Below are 22796 nucleotides of genomic sequence, written 5' to 3'. Positions count from 1 at the left end.
TTAGTGATACTTTTTGAAAAAGAACGACAGATTTCCTCTTCCACTGTTCCACACTATCTGATGACTTCCCAGCTCAGAGTAAAACCCTACAATTGTGTTTAGGGAAGCATGTGGCACACAGGAGGCCTTCAGTAAACATGTGTCTAAGGAATGATGAATTATCAGAGCCACTGTATGCTTCCTTTCCGCCTTCAAAGTGAAAGATGCTTATGTTTTCAGGGAAATAAAACACCGTGGCATCAAATAAGTTGAAGAAACAGAAAGCTTGTCTGCAGGAAAATCACTGAGCTTCAAGTTCAGATGAGATAACAAAAAAAGGACTCAAATGTGCCCCAATTAGAACAAAATGAACTTAAGGCTGCTTCATTCTATTAGCACTAGAGAAGATTTAAAAGAACCTTTTAAAATGTGCTATAGGTCATTCAGTCTATTCCACCTACACATTAGTAATATAGTAAGAAAAAAGAAAAAAAAAACAGTGTAGCTGAAATTAATACAAGCTGAGTACTTGTCTAACTGGGTCTTTATTTTCTCTAATTTTCTCAGTATCCTCATTTGCAAAATGAGGTTAGACCACAAGATTTCTAAAGGCCTTCTTAGCTCTGACATTCTATTAGTAAATCACAATCTCCAACTTAATTTCCAAAACAACTGAGTTAGTGATTATTTACATTGCAAAAAGTCTGATTTTAGAACACAGTTTAAAACAAATTCCAAACCCCAAATACTGGGAAGAACCTAAAGGGTCTCTCCTTTGACCAATTGGACAACTCACCCAATAGCCAATTCCTATATTCCGAATCTTCCAAATGTAAGCATTTAATCTAAATATCCAGGTCTCTGTCCAAACACGTGTAAACAGAAAGGAGCTTAGCTTTTCAAACAGCTCTGGGGAAAAGTTCTTTATCATTTTGAGGTAAAAATCTGCTTTTCTGTAAACTTCTCTAATTCTTTGGAGAAAGATGGAATAAGTGTATATATTCCTTTTCAGTAGTCAGGTTTCTCTTTAGACCACAATCCTTGCTCCTAATACTTAAAAACAATTATTCTGTCCATTAAATCTTCTTTCCTTAAACTAAAGACTAGAGTTTCTACATCTCTCCTAATATCACATGATTTTCTGACCATTCATCCACCACTCAGATACTTAGGTGTCCATTCATTGCTAATGTCTCTTTTAAAAAGTGACAGCCAGAATTGAATACACTGTCTGTTTCAGATAAAATGGCAATGCTTTTGGCACTTATTTATCAAGGAAGATAAAACCAACCCTACAGCATCATTTTAATGATTAAAAAAGATCATGAGCGCAAAGTCTTAGCACAACGCTTAGCATATAATAATCACTCAATAAATGACTGCTGCTGAGACTGCAGTTAACAATAAGTTACAATAATCTTTTATTAGTATGTTAGAACCAAATGCCCCCAATCAAGCTGTAAGCTCTAGTTCTCTCCTACATGGGAGGTTTACCTTACATATCATTAGCTGCTTTCCCTCCAAGCCAGGGTTCAGCAGAGAAATAAAGTGTTGAGGCTCAACTCAAATTGAAGATCAGTCAGAAGCCAAGATAAAGCAATTCTGAAATTAAGACAAATTAATGGCAAAGGATTTATTTAAACAGTTAATTTATACTCAAGTTTTCAGAACACAAGGATTTCATAAATCAAACAGTCCCCACTCTTTACCCATGAATCACACCATTTAAGGAGGCATCACTGAGACGCGCTAAGGAAACCGTCTGGCACAGACTTGAAAAAAGTTAAGCTCTGGTCTCAGACTATCTAGAGTTCAAATCCTAGATCCACAATTTAGCTACCGGGTGTCCTGGGGCAAATTACTACACCTTTCTGGTCTCAGGTTCCCCATCCGTAAAATGGGAGTTGCCACAATACATACCTATCTACCTCAGAGGGATTTGTGGGAACCAAATGAAAATGGCGATGAAGTATGTTCAGAATGGAGCTTTTCACCTTCAAAACTCTTCCTGATGTTGCTGTTATAACTACTTCTCAGAAGTTATCTGAAGAAGCAAATTATCCTAAATAATTTTGCTTAAATGTATTATCTGAAAGTCTCAGCCATTTTTAACTGATGGAGAGCCTCACCTCTGCTGTTCAGTCACTAAGTCGTGTCCGACTCTTGTCACTCCATGGACTGTGGCCCGCCAGGCGCCTCTGCTCAAGGGCTTCCCAGGCGGCGCAGCAGTAAAGCATCCTGCCTGCCAACGCAGGAGGCACAGGAGGTGTGGGTTCGATCCCTGGGTGGGGAAGATCCCCTGGGGGAGAAAATGGCAACCCACGCCAGTGTTCTTGCCTGGAGAATCCCATGGACAGAGGAGCCGGGTGGGCTACAGTCCACGGGGTCTCAGAGAGTCGGACACGACTGAGACACAAGTCAGTCAGCAGGTCAGCATTTCTTGCATATTTATAATTTTCTCTTTTCCAAACATCATTTATCTAGGCATTTTAGGGTAAATTTTTTTAATTAATATAAAAAAATCCCATCCTAACTTCAACATTTAGCTAGCCACAAATGCTATCACTATAGCAAACAGTATGCTGATATTCACAGAGAATGATGAAATGAAGGTACAAACAAAACTGTACTTATTACACCAGCAACTGCTCTGTATACTAGCGCTGTCCAACACAGCAGCACGTGGAGCCGTTTGGCACCTGAAACACGGCGGGTGTGTTATGAATATAAAATACATGTCTGATTTCTAAGGCTTAGGGTAGAAAGAAGAAGAAAACAGATAATCTCCTCAATAATTTTCATATTTATTACATATTGAAATGACAATATTTTGGATAACTGGGTTAAATAAAATATATTCTTTAAATTCATTTCACCTGTTTATTTCTACTTTTTTAAGGTGGCTACTAGAAAATTTTAAATTATATACATAAGACTCACATCGTATTTCTCCTGGGCAGCACTGATATAGATGATCCTAAGAATATGCCTCATGAAAATTAAATTCAGGACAAGATTTTTGATCTAAATTACAGCATAAACTAAATGTAGAACTTAAATTTTCAGTTTATATATAATTAATTTCAAACTCTTCCCCAACTTCCCTCACAAATTGCCTTTGATTAGTGACTCTTCACTTCTAGAGCCATCTGAGAAGCCTTTTTGTCAGCATGTGCTGAATTTAAAAGATTTCCTTTATTTTCCACAAGCTGACAAAATCTACCTCTATAGCACACTTGGCAACTAACCTTCATCAGGAGAGCTAGAAGAAGCAGGGAAGTGTCCAGAGCATCAGAGAGCAGACCGTGCGTGACCACACTTGCACTGGCCATTGGGCGCCAGTGCTGGACCCAGCCTCTGGGCCTCTAAAGCACAAAAGCTGATGCTCACAGGCCCAGGAGCAAAGGGCCTCACAGTTTACATTAGACTGGGAGCCTGGTCTTCCACAGATAAAACAAATGACACTTGCCTCATTACTACCTAATTACTAAACACACACCCAGAAGCCAGTAGCCTCTCTGCAGAGATCAATAAAAATGCAAAGCCAGAAGGCAGAAGATGTATTCTGAGAATTCCCACTAGAGAGGAAGAAGAGAACAAAAACCTAAGGAAAAAAATTAAGTTCAGACGCAGCGCATCTGATATTTTTCTACTCAAAATGAGATGCACTAGCACCATGGTCATTGCCTGGGAGTTTAATCAGAAATGCAGGATCCCAGGCCCCACCCCAAACCTAAAGAGTCAAAATCTGTCTTTCGACAGCGTCCATGCTGATCGGCACAGCACACACAGAAGCCACTACCAACCCACACAAGAGCCGGAGACCTTGTCTCCTTAAATTCTTACTGTTTATCACCCATCTGTGGCCCTGTGGTTGTTATCTGTAAACATAGGGCCATTGTGTATGCAATGACTATTTTGTTGACTAAATATATTCTTGGAAAACCCAGGGGATTCCATACCTGCTCAAAGGATGCAGGGAAACCTGTGTCTGAGATAAAATCGGGAGAGCAGTGAGACATCACTACTCACTTATCTGAATGGCCAAAATCCAGAACACTGACAACACCAAATGCGGATGAGGCTATGGAGCAACAGGAACTCTTGTTCACTGCCGACGGAATGCAGAGCGTCACTTCAGAAGACAGTTTGGCAGTTTTCTTACAAAACTAAACATAACCAAACAATCCAGCAATCCACACAATGCTCCTTGGTATTCACATCCACACAAAAACCTACACAGGGATGTTTACAGCAGCTTTGTCCATAAATGCTGGAAACAACCATAGTGTCCTGGGTGAACGGATACATCAATTTGGGTACATTGGACAATGGCATATTATTCAGCGCTGAAAAGAAATGAGCACTCAAACCATGAAAAGACATGTGAAGTGAAAGTGCAAGTCACTCAGTCGTGTCCAACTCTTTGCTGCCCCATGGACTATACAGTTCATGGAATTCTCCAGGCCAGAATACTGGAGTGGGTCGCGATTCCCTTCTCCAGGGGATCTTTCCCACCCAGGGATAGGACCCTGGTCTCCCGCATTGCAGGCGGATTCTTTACCAGCTGAGCCACAAGGGAAGCCCAAAGGAACCTTAAATGTATATCACGAAGTGAAAGAAAGCAATCTGAAGAAGGCAGACACTGCATGATTCCAACAAAAGACATTCTGGAAAAGGCCAGACCATGGAGATGGTAAAAAGATCAGTGGTTGCCAGAGGCTGGGGTAATGGGAGGGATGAAGAGGTGGAACAGCGGGCTCTTTAGGGCAGTGAAAACATTCTGCTGTTATGGAGGGTACATGTCATTACACATTTTCCAAACCCAAGAATGCACGACGCCAGGAGTGAGCCCGAATGTTAACTGTGGACTTGGGGTGATCGTGCGTCAGTGTGGGTTCATCACTTGTGACAAGTGTGCCCCAGGATGGGGATGTTGGTAATGAGGAGGCCATGCATGTGTGGGGGCTGGAAGCACGTGGGAAATCTCTGTGCCTTCCTCTCAGTTTTCCTGTGAACCTAAAACTGCTCTTTAAAAAAATGAAGTCTAAAAAAAATGTCAGCAGTTACTGAAGTCTGTGGGCAGAGTGTACCTCAAGCCCACGCTCACTGGTGCACAACTAGGAACTCCCTGAGGCTGAAAAAGAAGAACAGACACTATCCATACAAAAAACAAAAAATGTATTTAAGGAATAGAAAAAGGTTTGATTTTTGATGGAGATGGGAAGATAACTTTGTATGTTGAAAATACAGACTATATTAACAAACATTGGTGTTTACAATAGTAAGCCAAATGATTTTAGCCATTCTAAATTAAACCACAGTTAATTTTTGCTCCTTGGAAGAAAAGCCTGCTCCTTGGAAGAAAAGCTATGACAAACCTAGACAGCATATTTAAAAGCAGAGATATTACTTTGCCAACAAAGGTCCATTTAGCCAAAGCAATGGTTTTTACAGTAGTCATGTGTGGATGTAAGAGTTGGACTATAAAGAAAAGAATTGATGCTTTTGGACTGTGGTGTTGGAGGAGACTCTTGAGAGTCCCCTGGACTGCAAGGAGATCAAACCAGTCCATCCTAAAAGAAATCAGTCCTGAATATTCATTGGAAGGACTGATGCTGAAACCATAAAACTGGCCACCTGATGTGAAGAACTGACTCACTGGAAAAGACCCTGATGCTGGGAAAGATTGAAGGTGGAAGGAGAAGGGGACAACAGAGGATGAGATGGTTGGATGGATGGCATCACCGATTCGATGGACATGAGTTTGAGCAATCTGGGAGTTAATGATGGACAGGGAAGCTTGGAGTGCTGCAGTCTATGGGGTCGCAAACAGTCGGACATGACTAAGCAACTGAACTGACTGATTTTGGATAAGAATTATGCTACTACATGAAAGATCACTCCTTTCTTCCTCTTCACTGTTTTTGCTATCAGCAAATATGCTGCTACTTTCCCCATTTTAAAACCTTTCTTGGCCTCATTTTTCCCTTCAGCTGTGTTTAATCACCTTCCCTTTACAAGAATCTTGAAACATTTGTCACAGTTGATGTTTCCATTTCCTACTCCTGTTGTCTCCTGATTCCTCACCATCAGTTGTAGGTCCCCAGGACTCCACCACAACTGCCTCTGTCAAACTTACCGACGACCTCCCATTACTAAATCCTCAAGTCAATTCTTGACCTCGACTGACACTGTGCTCCCCTCTTCCGTATCTGACTCATCCTCCTTGAAACAGCTTCTTCACTTGGCTCCCAAGACATGGTTCTCCTCTGATCCCATCAGCAGCTTTTTCTCGTTCCCCTTTACTGGTTCCATCTCATCTCCCCAGCCTCAGTGCAGAAGTAGCCCAGGTTCTTGGTCCTGAACCCCTTTTCTATCTACACTCACTCCCTTATGGGTTTCAACCAGTTTCATCCATTTCATACATTCTGAGCTCTCCCAAATGTTTATCTCCAGCCCAGACCTCTCCTCTGAAATCCAGACTAGCATCACTGCTGCCCACTGGCCGTCTCCAAAACTGAGCTCCTGGTCTTTCCCTCCAAATCAGCTTCTCCCTACCCTAGTTAATCTAACTCCATGCTTCAAGCTGCAGAGGCCAAAATGTTGCAAATCATCACTGACTCCTCTCACTCACATCTCATATCCAGTCAATCAGGAAATCTTTCACACTCTATCTTCAAAACAAATCATGCTGGTCCAAGCCGTCACCATCGCTCACCTAGATTATTACAGCAGCCTAACTGCTTTGCCTGTTTCTGCCCTTCTCCACTTAGATCTAATCTCATGAGACACAATAGCAGCACATCCTCTTAAAAGATAAGCCAGATCCTGTCGCGTCTTTCTGTGAAATCCTCCACCAGCTCCTCTGCTCACTGTAACAAGCCATAGCCCTTGCAACAGCCGACAGGACCAGGGGCCTTACAGGAATTGACATCTGCTCTCCTCCCTGCCTATTTCACTCCTGCCACTCTAGTTTTGCAAGTTCCCAGAAGGTGGGAAACATGCCTAGGCTTCAAGACTAGCACCTGCTGGCCTCTCCTCCCCCAAGACAGTCACATGACTCCCTTCACCTTTTTCAGGCCTTCATCCCAAGTCACGACAGGGAGGCCATTCTTGACCATCCTACTTAAAAATTCAACTTCCTCCCAAGTCCTAACCTCCCTCTGCTTTATTTTTCCCCAAATTACCACACACACATACACACACGATCTGTCTCACCCTGCAAGAATATGAATTTTTGGTCTATTCTGTTGACCACAGTATCCTCAGAAACGAAAATAATGCGTGGCAATAGGAAGCACCCAATATTTGTTCAATGAATATGTGAATGAATGAAACACAGCAGTAACAGAGAGCCGCATATGATCTAGGGTGGTATATCTTGTAGCCTCTTATAAAAGGGCTTTTTTTTCCCCCATTTATTTTTATTAGTTGCAGGCTAATTACTTTCCAATATTATAATAGTTTTTGCCACACATTGACATGAATCAGCCATGGATTTACATGTGTTCCCCATCCTGAACCCCCCTCCCAAACAGGGCTTTATTTTAATAGGGCATTTTGTATGTATATACATATTCAGATACTGTAGAAAAAACAAAGCTGCTGAGACTTGATAATTAAATTAACCTCATACAAAACCCGAATAACTGTAAAGAAACAGCTCTCTAAACCGAGAGGTAGTCTAAAACACTCTCATATACAAACTCTACCTCTTGCCTCACCAGAACACACTGGAAGATGGGTCTCAACATGTACACCCTTCCTGAAGCAGGTGAAAGTCACCAGGCGAATGCAGTGGACTTTGATTTCTTTAAGTGAGAGAGAAACCATGACACAAAGTACAAAGCACTTCATGTTTTAATGATGTATAAAATCTGGGTGTAACCTGTTTTCAGTGAACCTCTGCACTTGGGTATGAGACAGAAAAAAGTTTTGCTGTTATTATATTGTACTTTAGTAATGTGTTAATTGCTCAGTCGGGTCTGACTCTTTGCAACCTCATGAATTGTAGCCTGCCAAGCTCCTCTGTCCGTGGGATTTCCCAGGCAGGAATGCTGGAGTAGGTTGCCATTTCCTTCTCCAGGGAATCTTCCCGACCCAGGGATCAAACTCATATCTCCCATATTGCAGGCGGACTTTTTACTCTATGAGCCATGGGGGAAGCCCATACTTTATGCGTCACTTAATAGATAGATGCTGGTGGGTCATATTTTTATAAACCACAGTTTAAAAGTACTTAAAAGTTTCTTCCAGGTAAAAGGAAAAAAATAATTTCAAAAAAATTTAGATGCAGAAATAAATTATTCATGAGTTTAGTAAGTCTGTATACAAATAGAAGTGGTATGAGGCTGATAAAAGCCAAAAATGAGTCTAAAACAAAATGGAGAGTGTCCTAATTTCTCTCCCTAATCAATTCTCACATCCTCCATCATGTCTGCCTTTGTTTCTAAACTTACATATACAGCTGAGGCTCTCTCCACCCTTCACTTAGCCAACTCAGATGCCTAGGCACCTGTAAAACATCCCCAATGAAACCCGTTACAACTCGGTGCTCATGGTTAGTGACTGAGGCTTTGGCAAGCTTCTGAAATTCTGCTCCCATCACTGAGCTGATGGTTACCAAGAATCAACCATGTTTGTTTCCAAACTGATTTGGAAGCTGTTTGTTTCCAAACTGATTTGGAAGCATATTAAAAAGCAGAGACATTACTTTGCTGACAAAGGTCCATCTAGTCAAAGTTATGGTTTTTCCAGTAGTCATGTATGGATGTGAGAGTTAGACCATAAAGAAAGCTGAGCACCAAAGAATTGATGCTTTTGAACTGTGGTGTTGAAGAAGACTCTTGAGAGTCCCTTGGAGATCAAACCAGTCAATCGTAAAGGAAATCACTCCCGAATATTCATTGGAAGGACTGAAGCTGAAGCTCCAATACTTTGGCCACCTGATGAAAAGAACTGACTCCTTAGAAAAGACCTTGATGCTGGGAAAGATTGAAGGCAGGAGGAGAAGGGGACAACAAAGGATGAGATAGTTGGATGGCATCACTAACTCGATGGACATGAGTTTGAATAAGCTCCAGGAGTTGGTGATGGACAAGGAAGCCTGGTGTGCTGCAGTCCATGGGGTCACAAAGAGTCAGACATGACTAAGCAACTGAACTGAATTGAACCAAATTGATTTATGCCAATATTGTGTAATCTAATTAAATAGTATGTAAAGCAATTATATATGTGTATAACAAGAAAGAGTTGTTTCCACAAAAGCTAAATTTCTAAAAAGCTGTAGAAATAAGACATTCAATGACCATAAGAGAATTCTACCAAAAAATGGTTTATTTTTAAATTACTTTTACTAAATAGAGGAATAGGGCTTCCCAGGTGGTGCTAGTGGTAAAGAACCAGCCGGCCAATGCAGGAGACATAAGAGACACGGGGTCGATCCCTGGGTTGGAAGGATCCCCTGGAGAAGGGCATGGCAGCCCACTCCAATATTCTTACCTGGAGAATCCCACGGACAGAGAAACCTGGGAGGCTACAGTCCATAGTGTTACACAGAATCGGACACGACTGAAGCCACTTAGCAAGCATGCATACCAAGAAATTATTGCCATTATCCTTTTAATCCTCCTGTGAACTCTTCTGATATATAATTATATTATAAATTAAAACATTTTTTAACTAATCACAGATATATTTATTTTAGTAGAGTTTCTAAAATATTGACCTTAACTACTCTGAAGCTATCAAGTTCTTTTAAATATATAAATATCTTTGTATAAAGTAAAATTAAATTAAAAATATATAAGTATTTTTAAAGTAAATATATCTTTACTTAAGCTCCAGCTTTAGAATATTATGCTGTATTTTATTAGATTTCTTTTCCCCAAATAGAACTCATCAATACAGAAGACAGTCAACTGATATATAAGCCACACAAGGAAGGTAGAAAAGAAATGAGTCAAGAATGAAAAACAAATATGATGAAATCAAAAGAATGAATGAATCAGGTCCCTGAGACCGTTAATAATCACACCACACAGACCGAGTCCACGCCTTTAATCTACTTCTATCAAACGTGTCTGCCAAAAGGGAAAGACCTGTGTGAGGAAACTCATTTACACACTGCTCTCATTTTCTGTGCCCTAGGCTGTTATTTGCAAGAAACTGTCATAAAAGTCACACCTGGAGCTCTAAATGCAGCCCATGAACACTGTCAGCAAAGTGGGAAAAATTCCATCTACCCAAAGTAGGAGATGCAACAAGACCACACAGCGAAGCAAACAATGATCAGGTCAGAAACCTGCCAACTCCGGAAATTCTACTCCACCACGTGACCAGGGTCAGTATCAGAGCACCTCTTCTATCCATACATTCCTGAAAGGTTCTTAGGCTTAGCAATTCAATCTCCTGTGGTGTTTAACTCATTCATTGAACAAACATTTATCGAGTGACTACCATGGGCCAAAGCACCATTCAAAGTGCCAGAATTTTTCTCTTGGCTGCCACGCTGCATTATCTACAGGCAATCACAATATAGGGAACAAGAAAGACCAGTTTTACCATTTAACACCTGTGTGATTTTAAGAACAAAGATAATTCCACCTCGCAGCCAGGTAAGGACAATATGACATACCATCCAGGTCACATCTATTGTCCACTTACTGCTTTTCCACAGGCACTAAGCTCTGCTCAAGCATTACTAAGGCCACAGTCTAACCACACCCTGCCTCTCACTAGGTGACTAGGCATGGGAGTCTCCCCAGCCCCCGGATAAATACAGCCAGCCCAACCTCACAGTCATCAAATCCTTTAGGAGACCCTGACCACCCATGCAAAATAAGCGAAGTGTAATGATTATGTAAAATTCGATCTAGGGCTTCCCAGGTGGCTCAGTGGTAAAGAATCTGCCTGCCAAGCAGGAGACACAGGTTCAATCCCTGGGTTGGGAAGGTCCCATGGAGGAGGGCATGGCAACCCACTCCAGTATTCTTGCCTGGAGAACCCCATGGACAGAGGAGCCTAGCGGACTACAATCCATGGGGTCACAAAAGAGTTGGACACGAGTTAGCGACTAAACAACAACAAACTTTGATCTATTTTTCTTTCCATGACTTTTTCTCCCCTCTGGGTTTTATGGAGATCTGTATGGCTGTGGGAGGCCGCTAGGGATTCAGCAGTGGTAAGGAAATGGGAACACATCTTAAAGGGGAGGAAAAGGGGAGGGTGGTTGCAACCCTGTGACTTGAAAGTATCTGTGAAGCTAGTTTAAATTTTGATAATGGAACCATCTCTACTCTGAGAGAGGAAGGGAAGAGAATGTGGCTTGCGCTGGATCAAGATCAGTAAGCAAAGCAGTCAGACAGGCTGGATCAGCTCTTCCAGAATCACCCTCAGTGAGGGATGTTTGCCACCGGGGACCACACCCGCTGAAGAGTCTAATTAAGTTCTAGGGGCAACCACTAAAAGGTCCTGATTATCACCAGCTTCAATCAGAGTTTCTCAAGTGTCCTGACCTTAATCGCCTGGGGTGATTATGAAAAGGGACGCCTCAGAACTAAGGAACCAGACCTGCAGGCAGCCCTAGGAATCTAAAACCGGGTGACTCTTGTGATAGATGAGTTTGGGAACCACTATTCAGACCATAAAATGACAGGACCTAAAGAGACCCAGAGCAGTCTTCTAGGCAGGGTGTCCTTTTCCTTTCAAGCAATTCTCTAATCAAAGAGGAAAGCACCATTTTCTGTACATAAAAGACTCCAAAGAAACAACTTCCAAAATTTCCTTTCAATATACATAAAGGTCTCAAATCCTGAGCTTTACTTTTCCCTTAAGTAGCTTAGACAAAAGTTAAATCCATCCCTTTTTTCCAACCAGAAACCCCAGAAGAATGATATTCGTTACACAAATCACTTTACAAATTAGTGTGCTGACGGACTGCAGCAAATATGTGAGGACCTAAAGTGTGTTAGGCCTACCCAAGCTTAAGATAAAGAACTCACTTACTTCAAAGGACAGGAACAAGAAAATAAAAAGACAGCCCACAGAAGGGGGAAGATATTTGCAAAGCATATACCTGACAAGAGACTTGCATCCAGAATATATGAAGAACTTTTTTACAATAACAAAAAAAGACAAACCGATTTTTAAAAGGGCAAAGGATCAGAATAGACATTTTTTCAAAGAAAGATACACAAATGGCCAAAAAGCATACGAAAAGATGCTCAACAACATTAGTGAAATAAAACATGAGGACATACCACTTAAAACCCACTAAGATGGCTAAAGTCAGAAAGACAGGAAATAACACGTGTGGAGAAAGGGGGATTCTAGGAGTCTGCTGATAGAAATGTAAAGTGGTGCAGCCCCCATGAAAAACAGTTCGGTGATTCCTCCAAGGGTCAAACACAGAGTCACAATACGACCCAGCAATTGCACTCCTAGCTACAGAGCCCGGAGAAATGGAAGCATACATCCCCACAAAAACTTGTATGTGAACGTTCACAGCAACATTATTCCTAAAAGCCAAAGGAAGGGAGGGACCACTATCTGATAAATAAACAAAACATGTTCTGGCTATTTATTTGAATATCACTCAGCAATAAAAAGGAAAGAAGTGCTGATACATGCTACAGCATGACTGAGCACTGAAAACATTTTCCTAAATGAAAGAAGCCAGTCACAAACAGCCAAATAGTGTGTGGTTCCGTGTGTATGATATGTGCACAAGAGGCAGATCTATTCAGACAGAAAATAGGACAGTGGTCCCTGGGTCAGGGGATGGGGGCACCAGGGAGATTACGGGGCAACAGCTAATGGATCCCAAGTTTGTTTGGGGTGATTACTATACTCTAAAGTTGACTAAGAGGATGAATGCACAACTCCTGTGAAGGTACTGAAAATCAATGAACATATACTTTAGATAGGTGAGTTGTGTGGCATGTGAATTTTATCTCAATACGATTGTTTTAAAAAGAGAATCCCATTTAACCTCCATGAGCCTCAAACACATCCTCTGAAAATGGGGATACTACCTAGCTTACCATATTGTAAATATATAAGAAGATGTAAATTCACATACACAGACACACAAACACACCCCCCACAGTGTCTGGCACAATGCATGTTATTCTTTCACCTCCTCCTATCCCCACATTTTTGCAGTGTTACACCTTTTTATCACTGTGTTTTCACCACAAGTTAGAAAACTCAAAATAATCATGTATTCCAACAGAAGCCTAACCTTGAGAATCCTCTCATGATTTCACACCTGCTGTTATACTCAAGGCTACCTCCCACATGCCTGACCCTGGAGAAACCCCAGCATCTATAAATGTGGCTATCTACCTCCTAGACTGAAAAGTATTTGGGGATCAAAAAGTAGGATTTTTTTTCTTTTTCTCTAGCCTACGGTCTGAAATACCTCTACTCACAATGCAGTTTTAAAGCTAGGCACACTCCTTGCATGCTATACAAGAATCTCTCCTACTCAGCTTTATCTACTTTGAAAATCTACTGGACCTCCAAGATAGCTTTGGGTCCCAGGAAAGACCTTAGCCACTTGGATATTCAGCACTACCCACCCAGAGATGGACTGTGATGCTACGCAGGTTCAAAGGGGGCTGGGAGCTATGCAACTATCCACAGCTTGCAACAAAGAGGTCAATGGCAGTGCTCTCAGTATCTCTGTTCCGTTCTCAAACAACTCACAACCAGCTCTTGAATGTATATAATAGTGAATCTCAGTTCGGCACTCATTTTTCTATTTGATCAAAACCCTTTCCTCCATCTTGCTGAGGACCGTCAACTGCACGCTACCTGTTACACAATTTGTTCTTTTTTTTAAAGAATAGTTCCTACTGTTGAATACATTTTTCTTCTCACTTCCGGTGCTTCTGTCTTCACTTTCATTTCCATTAAAATCCCATGCCTCAGTACATTCTCCCTGCTTTGGAATCCATCAGACACGATGGGGTAAACAGGCACAGAAGTAAAAGCTTAGCAAAGCGCAGTCAGGAAACATACCGTAAGCAACCAGACGGTCAAGTGGGAGATGCCTGCCCAGGACAACACGGCCACCGCGTAAAGCATTTCTGCTCTACAGCTGCCGTCCGAATTCATTAGCCAGGAGTCACAGGAGGCTACTGAAGTTCACGGAAATTAAATAAATTTTAAAATGCAGTTCCTAAATCTCACTAGCCAAATTTCAAATGCTCTCGGTGGCAACAGGCAGCTACTGACTGCCGTATGAGACAGCACGGATATAAACGAGTATTTCCGTCACAGCAGAAAGTCGTGTTGAACAATACTGATTTGGAGGAAACTCACTGATTCTAAGAGAGGATTCTATGAAAGAGTTCTTAAATACAGTCGTTTCAATATTTACAGGCTGTGAGGTTTGACACTCAGATATATGGCCCTGGTAACCGCTAAATGTTCTTGGCACGTTTTCTTTTTTTTGGCACGTTTTCTTAGTGGTCAGTAGACAAGGCTTTTTGGGGCCCAACAAAGAGCTTGGCACATGGTAAGTATCAATACTTAATATCTGCTGCATGAATGAATGAATGAACAGCATATTAATATCTATACTTCAGTTTCTGCCATGCTATACCTACAGACGCTCGTGGAAAACAATGGGATTTTTTTTTTTTCTCCATGGAAGACTTTTATGGGGGAGAAATAAGCATCAGGAGATGAGGTAGCAGCTCATGGACCCTTTGGAGCCAACAGAAATGAAGCTGAGGGATGACCCTGGTGGTCCTCTGACTAAGGCTTAGCCTTCCGATGCAAGGGGTATGGATTCGATCCCTGATCAAGGAGCTGAGATCCCACACGCCTCGTGGTCAAAAAAAACCAAACATTAAAAAGAAGAAGAAGCAAAGAAATGAAGCTGAAAAGCATAAACATCTGTCCAAAGGGAACTTTGATATTCAAGTGAAAAGTTTCAGACCCAAGGACACATCTTGCTTCTTCAAACACTCACTACTTGTGGCTTTTAGAGGCACGAAGGTCCATTTGGAGACCAAGCTCTGGAAGATCACAAAAACTGCTGCCCTTTCTCAGTATTTTCCCAATATAATTTTGCGAGAAAATAATATAATCACAAAGGCAGCAATCATCCAATTACATTGTCTGTGCCGCTGACTGTTAGGCCCAGATTTCCCCTTCCATCAGAGTCCTGTGACTCAATCCATGCTACTGTGCTTATCAAATAACTTCTTGAAAAATAAGAATTGTTGAAAAATGAAATTCAAAACAGCCTGTAAGTTATCATACGCAGAGAAAAGCAGTTCCACTGGTCCTTAACTAATAATCACGTGAAGGCCAAACAAAAGAAACCACAGCTCCGTCTATTTAAACGTTTCCACTTTCATTGTCCACAGACTGAAGAGCCATAGGAAGAGCCGACCCGCTTCATTTCTCTAAGTCGCGTTTTCTCAGCAAAGGTCTGGGAGCAGAAGGCAGGAGAAACGGGGGGCAGCTGCCCTCGGCTCAGCCCCCCACCCTCCTCCTATTGTTTCAGACCCCTCTCTCAACAGCCTAATCCCAGCTCACTAGAAGAAAAAAACAAGGGAAAGCAGACTGATACTCACACGTACAGAAAAGTCTAGGTCACGTCTATCACGTGACGAACTGTAAGTTAAAATGGGTGAGGTTTACATTCAATTTTAAACGGTGAATCTGCTTTATTTGAATTCCAATTAAGTACTTATAACTATATGGAATTCCTTACATAATTCCTAACATAATAATCCCTTTAGTATCCTTTTAGACACTGTATGTGTTTTTGAAGGAAAAATACACAATTTCCATCTCTTGAGCCAAACAACAATCCTGCTCCCACTATTTAAGCCAATAGACATATAAAATAATGCTTGCTGACAAATTAGTCATCCAATTTCAGATTCCAAGACCCAGAGAATCTAAATACGAGAGCCAAAATCCTGCAACACACAATGCTAACTTTGAGGACATAGCAGCAGAGTGGTGGTTAAGAACACTGCCAAGTTTAAATCTCAGCTCTGCCGCTTATTTAACTGTGTTACTTAACTTCTCCAGACTTCAGACTGGAGGTAATGACAGTACTGACCACATGGGGCTGTCATGGGGACTAGAGGTAACCTGTGTTAAAACAGGCAACCAGATCTCAATAAACATTAGCTGTGATTGTAACAATGCATCATGCTTGAAAATATCACATAAAATAAGCATTTTCCCAAAAGTCAGGCCATCATTTGAAACTTAAAGGCAAATGCTGCTTCTCAGACAACCCACATGAAACTACTATGTAAGAAAAGAGCCTCCAGCTCAGGTCAAAGTGTTCATTTTCCCACTTACCCTAACCTCAAAGATAAACTTTTCATACTGTCCATCAACATGCACAAACTACTCTGACTTATCTACTGGTCTGTGACCAGAGAAAAGCGAGTTTCAAACTATTAATAATAGATGGCTGTTCCCAGTTAAACGAGCCAGGAAAAATGAGCGGTCAGCCACGGCCAGAGCCTGGTGCTCCCATGGAGGCAGGGGAGAGAAGCTGGCGACTCCCTTCCTTACGTCACAGGTGTCCCCAAGAGAGAAAGTGCCCCGCCACCTCTGTGTCCTGGAGTGTCAACAAAATCCTGTCCACTGGCACTAACAGGGCCCAGTTAGTTGACCTTGTAGGCACAGTGGAAAACAAGGACTGCGGGGACATGTGCTGTTTTATACAAATAAGATAGCAGAAGCAAAGATTCATTATTAGCATTGGGAGTTAACACCTTATTTTCAAATGAGGCATGGGAATCCAGTAAATGAGCTTAAGAATAACTTCACTACATGCTGGAAGTATCTTGCCTCTCTTCCTCTCCACACCACTCCACTCTGCAAAGTGCGACAGCAGTTCACATTATCACTGGAACCACTACATCCAACACTATTTAAACTGGAGTGTGTGAAAAATATCTTTGGAAGATGGACATATAACTCAGGAACACGGAGAGGTACAACGGGACACACCCTCACAAAAAAATAATGCTACTGCTAAAATTCTTGCCAGCAAATCTCTGAAACTGCAAGAAAGAAAGTGAAGTCGCTCAGTTGTGTCTGACTCTTTGCGACCCCATGGACTGTAGCCTACCAGGCTCCTCCCTCCATGGGATTCTCCAGGCAAGAGTACTGGAGTGGGTTGCCATTTCCTTCTCCAGGGGATCTTCCCAACTCAGGGATCAAACCGGGGTCTCCCATATTCCAGGCAGACGTTTTAACCTCTGAGCCACCAGGGAAGCCCCTGAAACTGCAAAGAACATCACAAAACACACAAGCTGCCCAGGCAGGGACGCCAGGAACAAACGCTTTGGGCCATTTCACCTGGATCGATCGTGCATCACCCGACACCAAGGTTCGGCTGATTTAACTGTGAAAGAACTCCAGAAGAGCTGAGGGGCAGTACTCAACGCGGAAACGCCTCCACTTTTGGCAAAGGGCAGCCAAGGACCCCTCTGCCTGATCACAACCGCACGGTGCGAGCGTGCTAAGTCACGTCAGTTGTGTCCGATTCTTTGCGATGCTACAGACTGTAGCCCACCAGACTGCTCTGTCCGTGGGATTCCCCAGGCAAGAATCCTCGAGTGGGTTTCCACGACTGCACAGGGGGAATCACAGAACCCCTGAGAACCACAGAAGCAGCAGTGACGGGAGGTGCGACTGGACCCCAAGGTCTATGAGCCTGAATCACATGTTCAGGTGAGGGGGCTTTGGTCACCACCTGATCACTAGATTATTTCTCAGACTGTCTAAACTTCAGTCATATCTGAATTCATTTCTAAAAATTGAGAAGGATCACCATCCATTACTCACCTACTAACCCAACCCAAATCCAAAGAAATAATCTTTTCAGAATTGCCAAATGACAACATCACCTCAGATAAACCTCAAACAAACCAGTCTGGAGGCCAAAGTACATACATATTTTAACATTCACATGGTTTTTGCCTCGGCACTTCTTAACCAAAACTGGGATTAATCCATTACCACACTGGAGTCTAAGTTTATGAATGATGTCAGATGACTCCAGAATTTCCAAAGGCAGGAGGGGGGAAATCAACTCTAAAAGGAGTAATGCCTTGGACACTTTTTTTAATATAATGCCAGGCTAAATCCCACTCATATTTTCCATCACGGACAGCAAACAGATAAATACCAAGGTTTTAGAAAGTGAATAGAGCCATTGATGGAAAGTTTCTCTTAATTTTTCTCTTTCAATGAGCTAATTTACTGTCTTATATTATTTTTATTTCCAAATTCCCAAGGTATCTCACTTTTATAAGGGCTGGTATTTAATTAAAAGCAAAATTTAACCTTTTAATACAACATAGATAGCAAAGCATGTATTATTCTTTGGTCATTAATGAAATGAACAGTGTCAACAAAACTTTCTATAAAGCCAGCAGTCACTCAGATTTGCATATAAAGCTTCTTACACTTGCATTTTTAAAACAACGTTCAACTGTGGAATTTCGCCTTAAAATATCTCCCCCATTTAATGACCAGGATGAGTGTTGATTTGTTCACAGAACTGAGAGATGTTCAGAGGTGAAGCTGAGAGTACATCATTGAATAAGGAATGCATGTACATGTTTAGGCATGAAACCATAAAATGCTGGGGCTGGAAGGCTCTGAGAAAGCATCTATCTACCCAATCCTCTTATCCTACACACGAGGAAATTTCAGCTCCAGAGGTTAAACGATGTGCCCTAGACAGAGGCTGAAACTCGCCATGTTAGTGACAAAATCTACCAGCCAGGTGTCTAAGTAATTTTCACCATACCTACTCTGCTTCATTTAGCACGAAGTGTATATTAATGAAGTATCTGACAAACAATCTCATAGATTTGTGATATGATTAGTGAGTGGATATAGAAAGATCTAGAAGGACAGAGCTTCTAAAAATTGTCTGGGAAGGTGTTCCATTTGTTTTGCTTTACTGTGTTGTTTCTGTTGAGCATGCTGCGCTAAGTGGCGAGGACGAAATCAACGACTTTTTAAAAGAATATCCCTTGATATTCCCTTGTGAATACTCTAAGGAAGGGTGGTCAAGTATTTCTTGGAAGAAGCCAGAGAGCGCATCTGCTCCCCTCCTGCGAGGAGCATCCTTTCGCCCCCACCCGACCCGACCCTTCAAGGCCCACCCAGAGCTGCTAGCAGAGGCCATCCAGGCCCTCGGCTCCTAGAACCAAGCCTTCCTCCGGTTTCCTCCACATCTCCGCCCAAGCCTCCCGTCCTAGAAAGCAAGCTCCCTGGCAGCAGAGAGCCAGTCGCGCTCACTCGGCTACCAGGCTCTGCAAAATCCTTTGCAGATATCCAGGTACAGCTCTTGAATGGAAGCGTGTGCTGCCAGCATCCGTCCCACGGAGGGGCATTTTTCAGACCTCCTCTTCCCTACACCAGTGCCTGGACCCCCTCAGGAGTGAGTCCGGCGTGGAAACCCCCGTGCCCGTGGAAGGCGGACCGACAGACCACACATTTACCCCCAAGGGCCCCCGACAGTACTCTAAACCCACGTCCTCCGAGCGGCGCCTGGATTTCTCACGTCTCGCAGCATCATCTGCCGGAGCTCCCGGCACGAACCCGCAGGCAAAGTTAAAAGCCGGGGAAATCGGAGGGCCGCGACGCCTTCCGAGGCTCGGAACCCGCCCCCGTCCCGCGCCGACCGCGGCTGGGCTCCCCGCAACCCAGGCGAGCCAGAGCGCCCGCGCTCCGCCGACCGGCTCCTCCCGCTTCCCGTGCCGCCCCGACCCCGCGGCTGGAGAGCGGGGCTCGGCGTGAAGCCCCCGAGCCGCCACCCCACAAGCGAGCCTCCCGGCCCCTCACAAAGAGGGGCAGAAAGGAAGCCGCTCCGGGGACCCAGCAGCCACGAAGCACCGCCGGCCCGACGGCCGCCCGCCACCCGCCGCCCGCCCGCCGGATCGAGCCTCACCGCGGCGTCTCTTGCTTCCATCTCCCATTGCCCGCCAGCCGCCGGAGCCGCGGGCGCCACGGCGAGAGGTCCGGAGACCAGCGCTCTTTGTCGCGCTCCCGGGACGCCGGCGGGCGGCGGGCGGCGGGCGGCGGGCGAGGAGCGCGCTCCCTGGCGGAGGCTGCGGCCCGTCAGCTGCCGTGGAACGGCGGGGGAGGGGCGGGGGAGGGGAGGGGGCGGGGCCCGGTGGGGAGGGGCGGGGCCCTGGGGGAGGAGAGGGGGAGGGGAGGGAGAGTGGGACGGGGGCGGGGCCGGGGGAGGGGGAGGGCCGGGGGAGGGAGAGACGGGGCCCTACGGGAGGAGAGGGAGGGGACGAGCGGGGAGGGGGCGGGGCCCCGGAGAGGAGAGGGAGGAGAGATAGTGGGGAGGGGGCGAGCGGGAAGGGGTGGGGCCGACGGTGGGAGGGGCGCGGGTGGTGGGGGCGGGCCCCACAAGGACGCGGGAAGGGGAGGGGCAGCCGGGGGCGGGGAAGTGCGGGGGAGGGGCAGGCCCGGGGGGCAGGACAGCAAGGGACAGGGGGGTGGGCGGGGCCCGGGGAGGGGCAGGCCCGGCGGGAGGCGGGAAGGGATTGGAGGTTCGCGGAGGCTGGTGTCCGGAGAGAAGGGGAGAGAAGGGAAGAGAAGGGGGGAAGGGGGGGAAAGCGGGTGCGGGAAGACAGGGGGCCGGGCCGGGCCCCGCGCGGCGCTCGCGGTCGCCGGCCTCAAGCGGAAGCCTGCCTGTTGCTTCGCCGTCTCCCTGAGGAAAGCGAGCGACGCTTCCGACGGAGCTTCCTGTCAGGAGGCGCCGTGAGGGGAGCCGCGAAGGGGGCGGCGTCTCGCGCGGTCCGGTGGCTAGCGCCGACACACCCCCGCGCCCCCCTGGGTCGGAGCCGCCGGGCGGGGGCCCTCGGGGGTCCGTGTAGGGCGTTGCTCGCCGACGACCCGCCGACCCTTTCCGAGTCCGGTCCCTCGAAGCGGATCCCGCGCACGGGCCACGGAGGTCGGGTCTCAGGCCGTGCCGCCCCGAATGGGAGCCTGCCGGGGCATCCCGGCCTAAACTGCAGCTTCCTACCCGAGTGCCGCAGGCCGAGGCCCTTTTTCCTCTTCCCCTCAAGCCTTGAGCGGCAGAGACCCGGGCTGGGAAAGAGGAGTGCGGACCTAAACCCCTCTGCGAGGTCTGTTACCTGCAAAGACCGCGCTCAGCTCCTGAATAGAACCCCGCGCGGTCGGCGGCTCCGTGCTCCCTATCAGTCTTAGGGCTTTAAAGTCTGGCTTCAGCGGTGGTAGATGCGCAAAGAAAGGGAAGTGACTAAGGTGGCCAAGCTGTGAGTGGGACACGGAGGATCAGGTTCTTTGGTGGCCCGAGGAGCCCGCCCACCAGGTCAGGGTGCAGGCGGCCCCTGCGTCCCCTACTTTGCCTCGCCCCTTCCACAGTGGCACCCACCAGCGGAACCAGAATGAGGAGATGCATGCATTTATACAGATCCATTACAGCGTCTGAAAATGATCTTAGTCCAGGCTCCCCTGCCAGGGCAGAAGTTTGATCAGATGTGTAGGTTCCGCCTGCAATGCGGGAGACCTGGGTTCGATCCCTGGGTTGGTAAGATCCCCAGGAGAAGGGAACGGCTATCAACTCCAGTATTCTGGCCTGGAGAATTCCATGGACTGTATAGTCCATGGGGTCCCAGAGTCGGACACGACTGGGGACTTCGCTTTCACTTCACTTCAGTTCAGTCCAGTCGCTCAGTTGTGTCCGACTCTTTGCGACCCCATGAATCGCAGCTAGCCAGGCCTCCCTGTCCATCACCAACTCCGAGAGTTTACTCAAACTCATGTCCATCGAATCGATGATGCCATCCAGCCATCTCATCCTCTGTCGTCCCCCTCTCCTCCTGCCCCTTATCCCTCCCAGCATCAGGGTCTTTTCCAATGAGTCAACTCTTCACATGGGGGGCCAAAGTATCTTACCTGGGCATATTTCTCCCTTATGGGTCCTCCCCTCTTACAGAATGACACAAGACAGTATCTGTGTGCCTTTTCTCAATAAACTCCCACCTTCCTTGAACCTTGAGGGCTGACGATTTTGTTGGCAAAGAATCAGGTGTAAAACCAGGTAAGAAATGCAGTTGCTACCTGGGACATGAGCGCTGACCTGGTGGCCTTTACCTGGAAAATCAGCCAGCACTCATAAATGGAAGAAGGTCAGGATTTTGAGCTTGAATGTAAAACCATGCTAACTATACACGGACATAACTTCATAGAAAAGGCGGAGTAGACATAATTTTGCAGGAATTTACTAGTTAAGGGAACTGGGGGTAGACACACATAATCAGAGACTGTTTCCTCAATTATAGAAAGAGGGTAATAATAACGAAGAATTGTTATTAGCATGACAAGTTATGTAAAGTTCCTGGTCCATGGTAAATGTTAAATAAAGAGGCATTTCAGGGCATCCCTGCTGGCTCAGTGGTAAAGAATCCACCTGCCAATGCAGGAGATGCGGGTTTGACTGATCCAGGAAGAGCCCATGTGCTGCAGAACAACTAAGCCCATGGGCCTCAGCCACTGAGTCTGTGCTCTAAAGCTGGGGAGCCACAACTACTGAGCCCACGCTCCACAACTACTGACGCCCGTGCGCCCTGGAGACTGTGCTCCGCAACGGCAGGAGGCACCATGATGAGAAGCCCGCACACCACAACTAGAGAATAGGTCCCCCCCACCCTGCAACTAGAGAAAAGCCCATGCAGCGGTGAAGCCCTAGTAGAGCCTTTTAAAAATTATTTTTTAAAAGAGGCATTTCCAAAGTTAAGCAACAGAAACATTGTCATCACAAAGGAAAC

The 22796-nt window shown here is 45.3% G+C and overlaps 1 protein-coding gene and 1 non-coding gene across 13 annotated transcripts in view; one reads left to right on the top strand and one right to left on the bottom strand.

Moving 5' to 3' along the window:
• PSD3 (pleckstrin and Sec7 domain containing 3) overlaps window positions 1–22796 on the bottom strand; it is a 573880-nt gene that overhangs the window by 383971 nt on the left and 167113 nt on the right. For 2 of the 12 annotated variants that reach the window (XM_043454552.1, XM_043454554.1), the window contains exon 1: window positions 19940–20122. The exons of the other annotated variants lie outside the window; for them this stretch is intronic. In XM_043454552.1, coding sequence (XP_043310487.1) covers window positions 19940–19960 — 21 coding nt within the window. In that variant the 5' untranslated portion in view covers window positions 19961–20122. Of the gene's footprint in view, window positions 1–19939; window positions 20123–22796 lie in introns of those variants that run through there. 12 annotated transcript variants of the gene reach the window in all.
• TRNAG-GCC lies at window positions 10864–10934 on the top strand. Its single transcript has one exon. It is a non-coding gene; the product is annotated as a tRNA-Gly (tRNA).

This window comes from Cervus canadensis, chromosome 31 (genome assembly GCF_019320065.1).
Source record: "Cervus canadensis isolate Bull #8, Minnesota chromosome 31, ASM1932006v1, whole genome shotgun sequence".
Classification (NCBI taxonomy): domain Eukaryota; kingdom Metazoa; phylum Chordata; class Mammalia; order Artiodactyla; family Cervidae; genus Cervus; species Cervus canadensis.
This window is presented reverse-complemented; position numbering and strand designations above follow the sequence as displayed.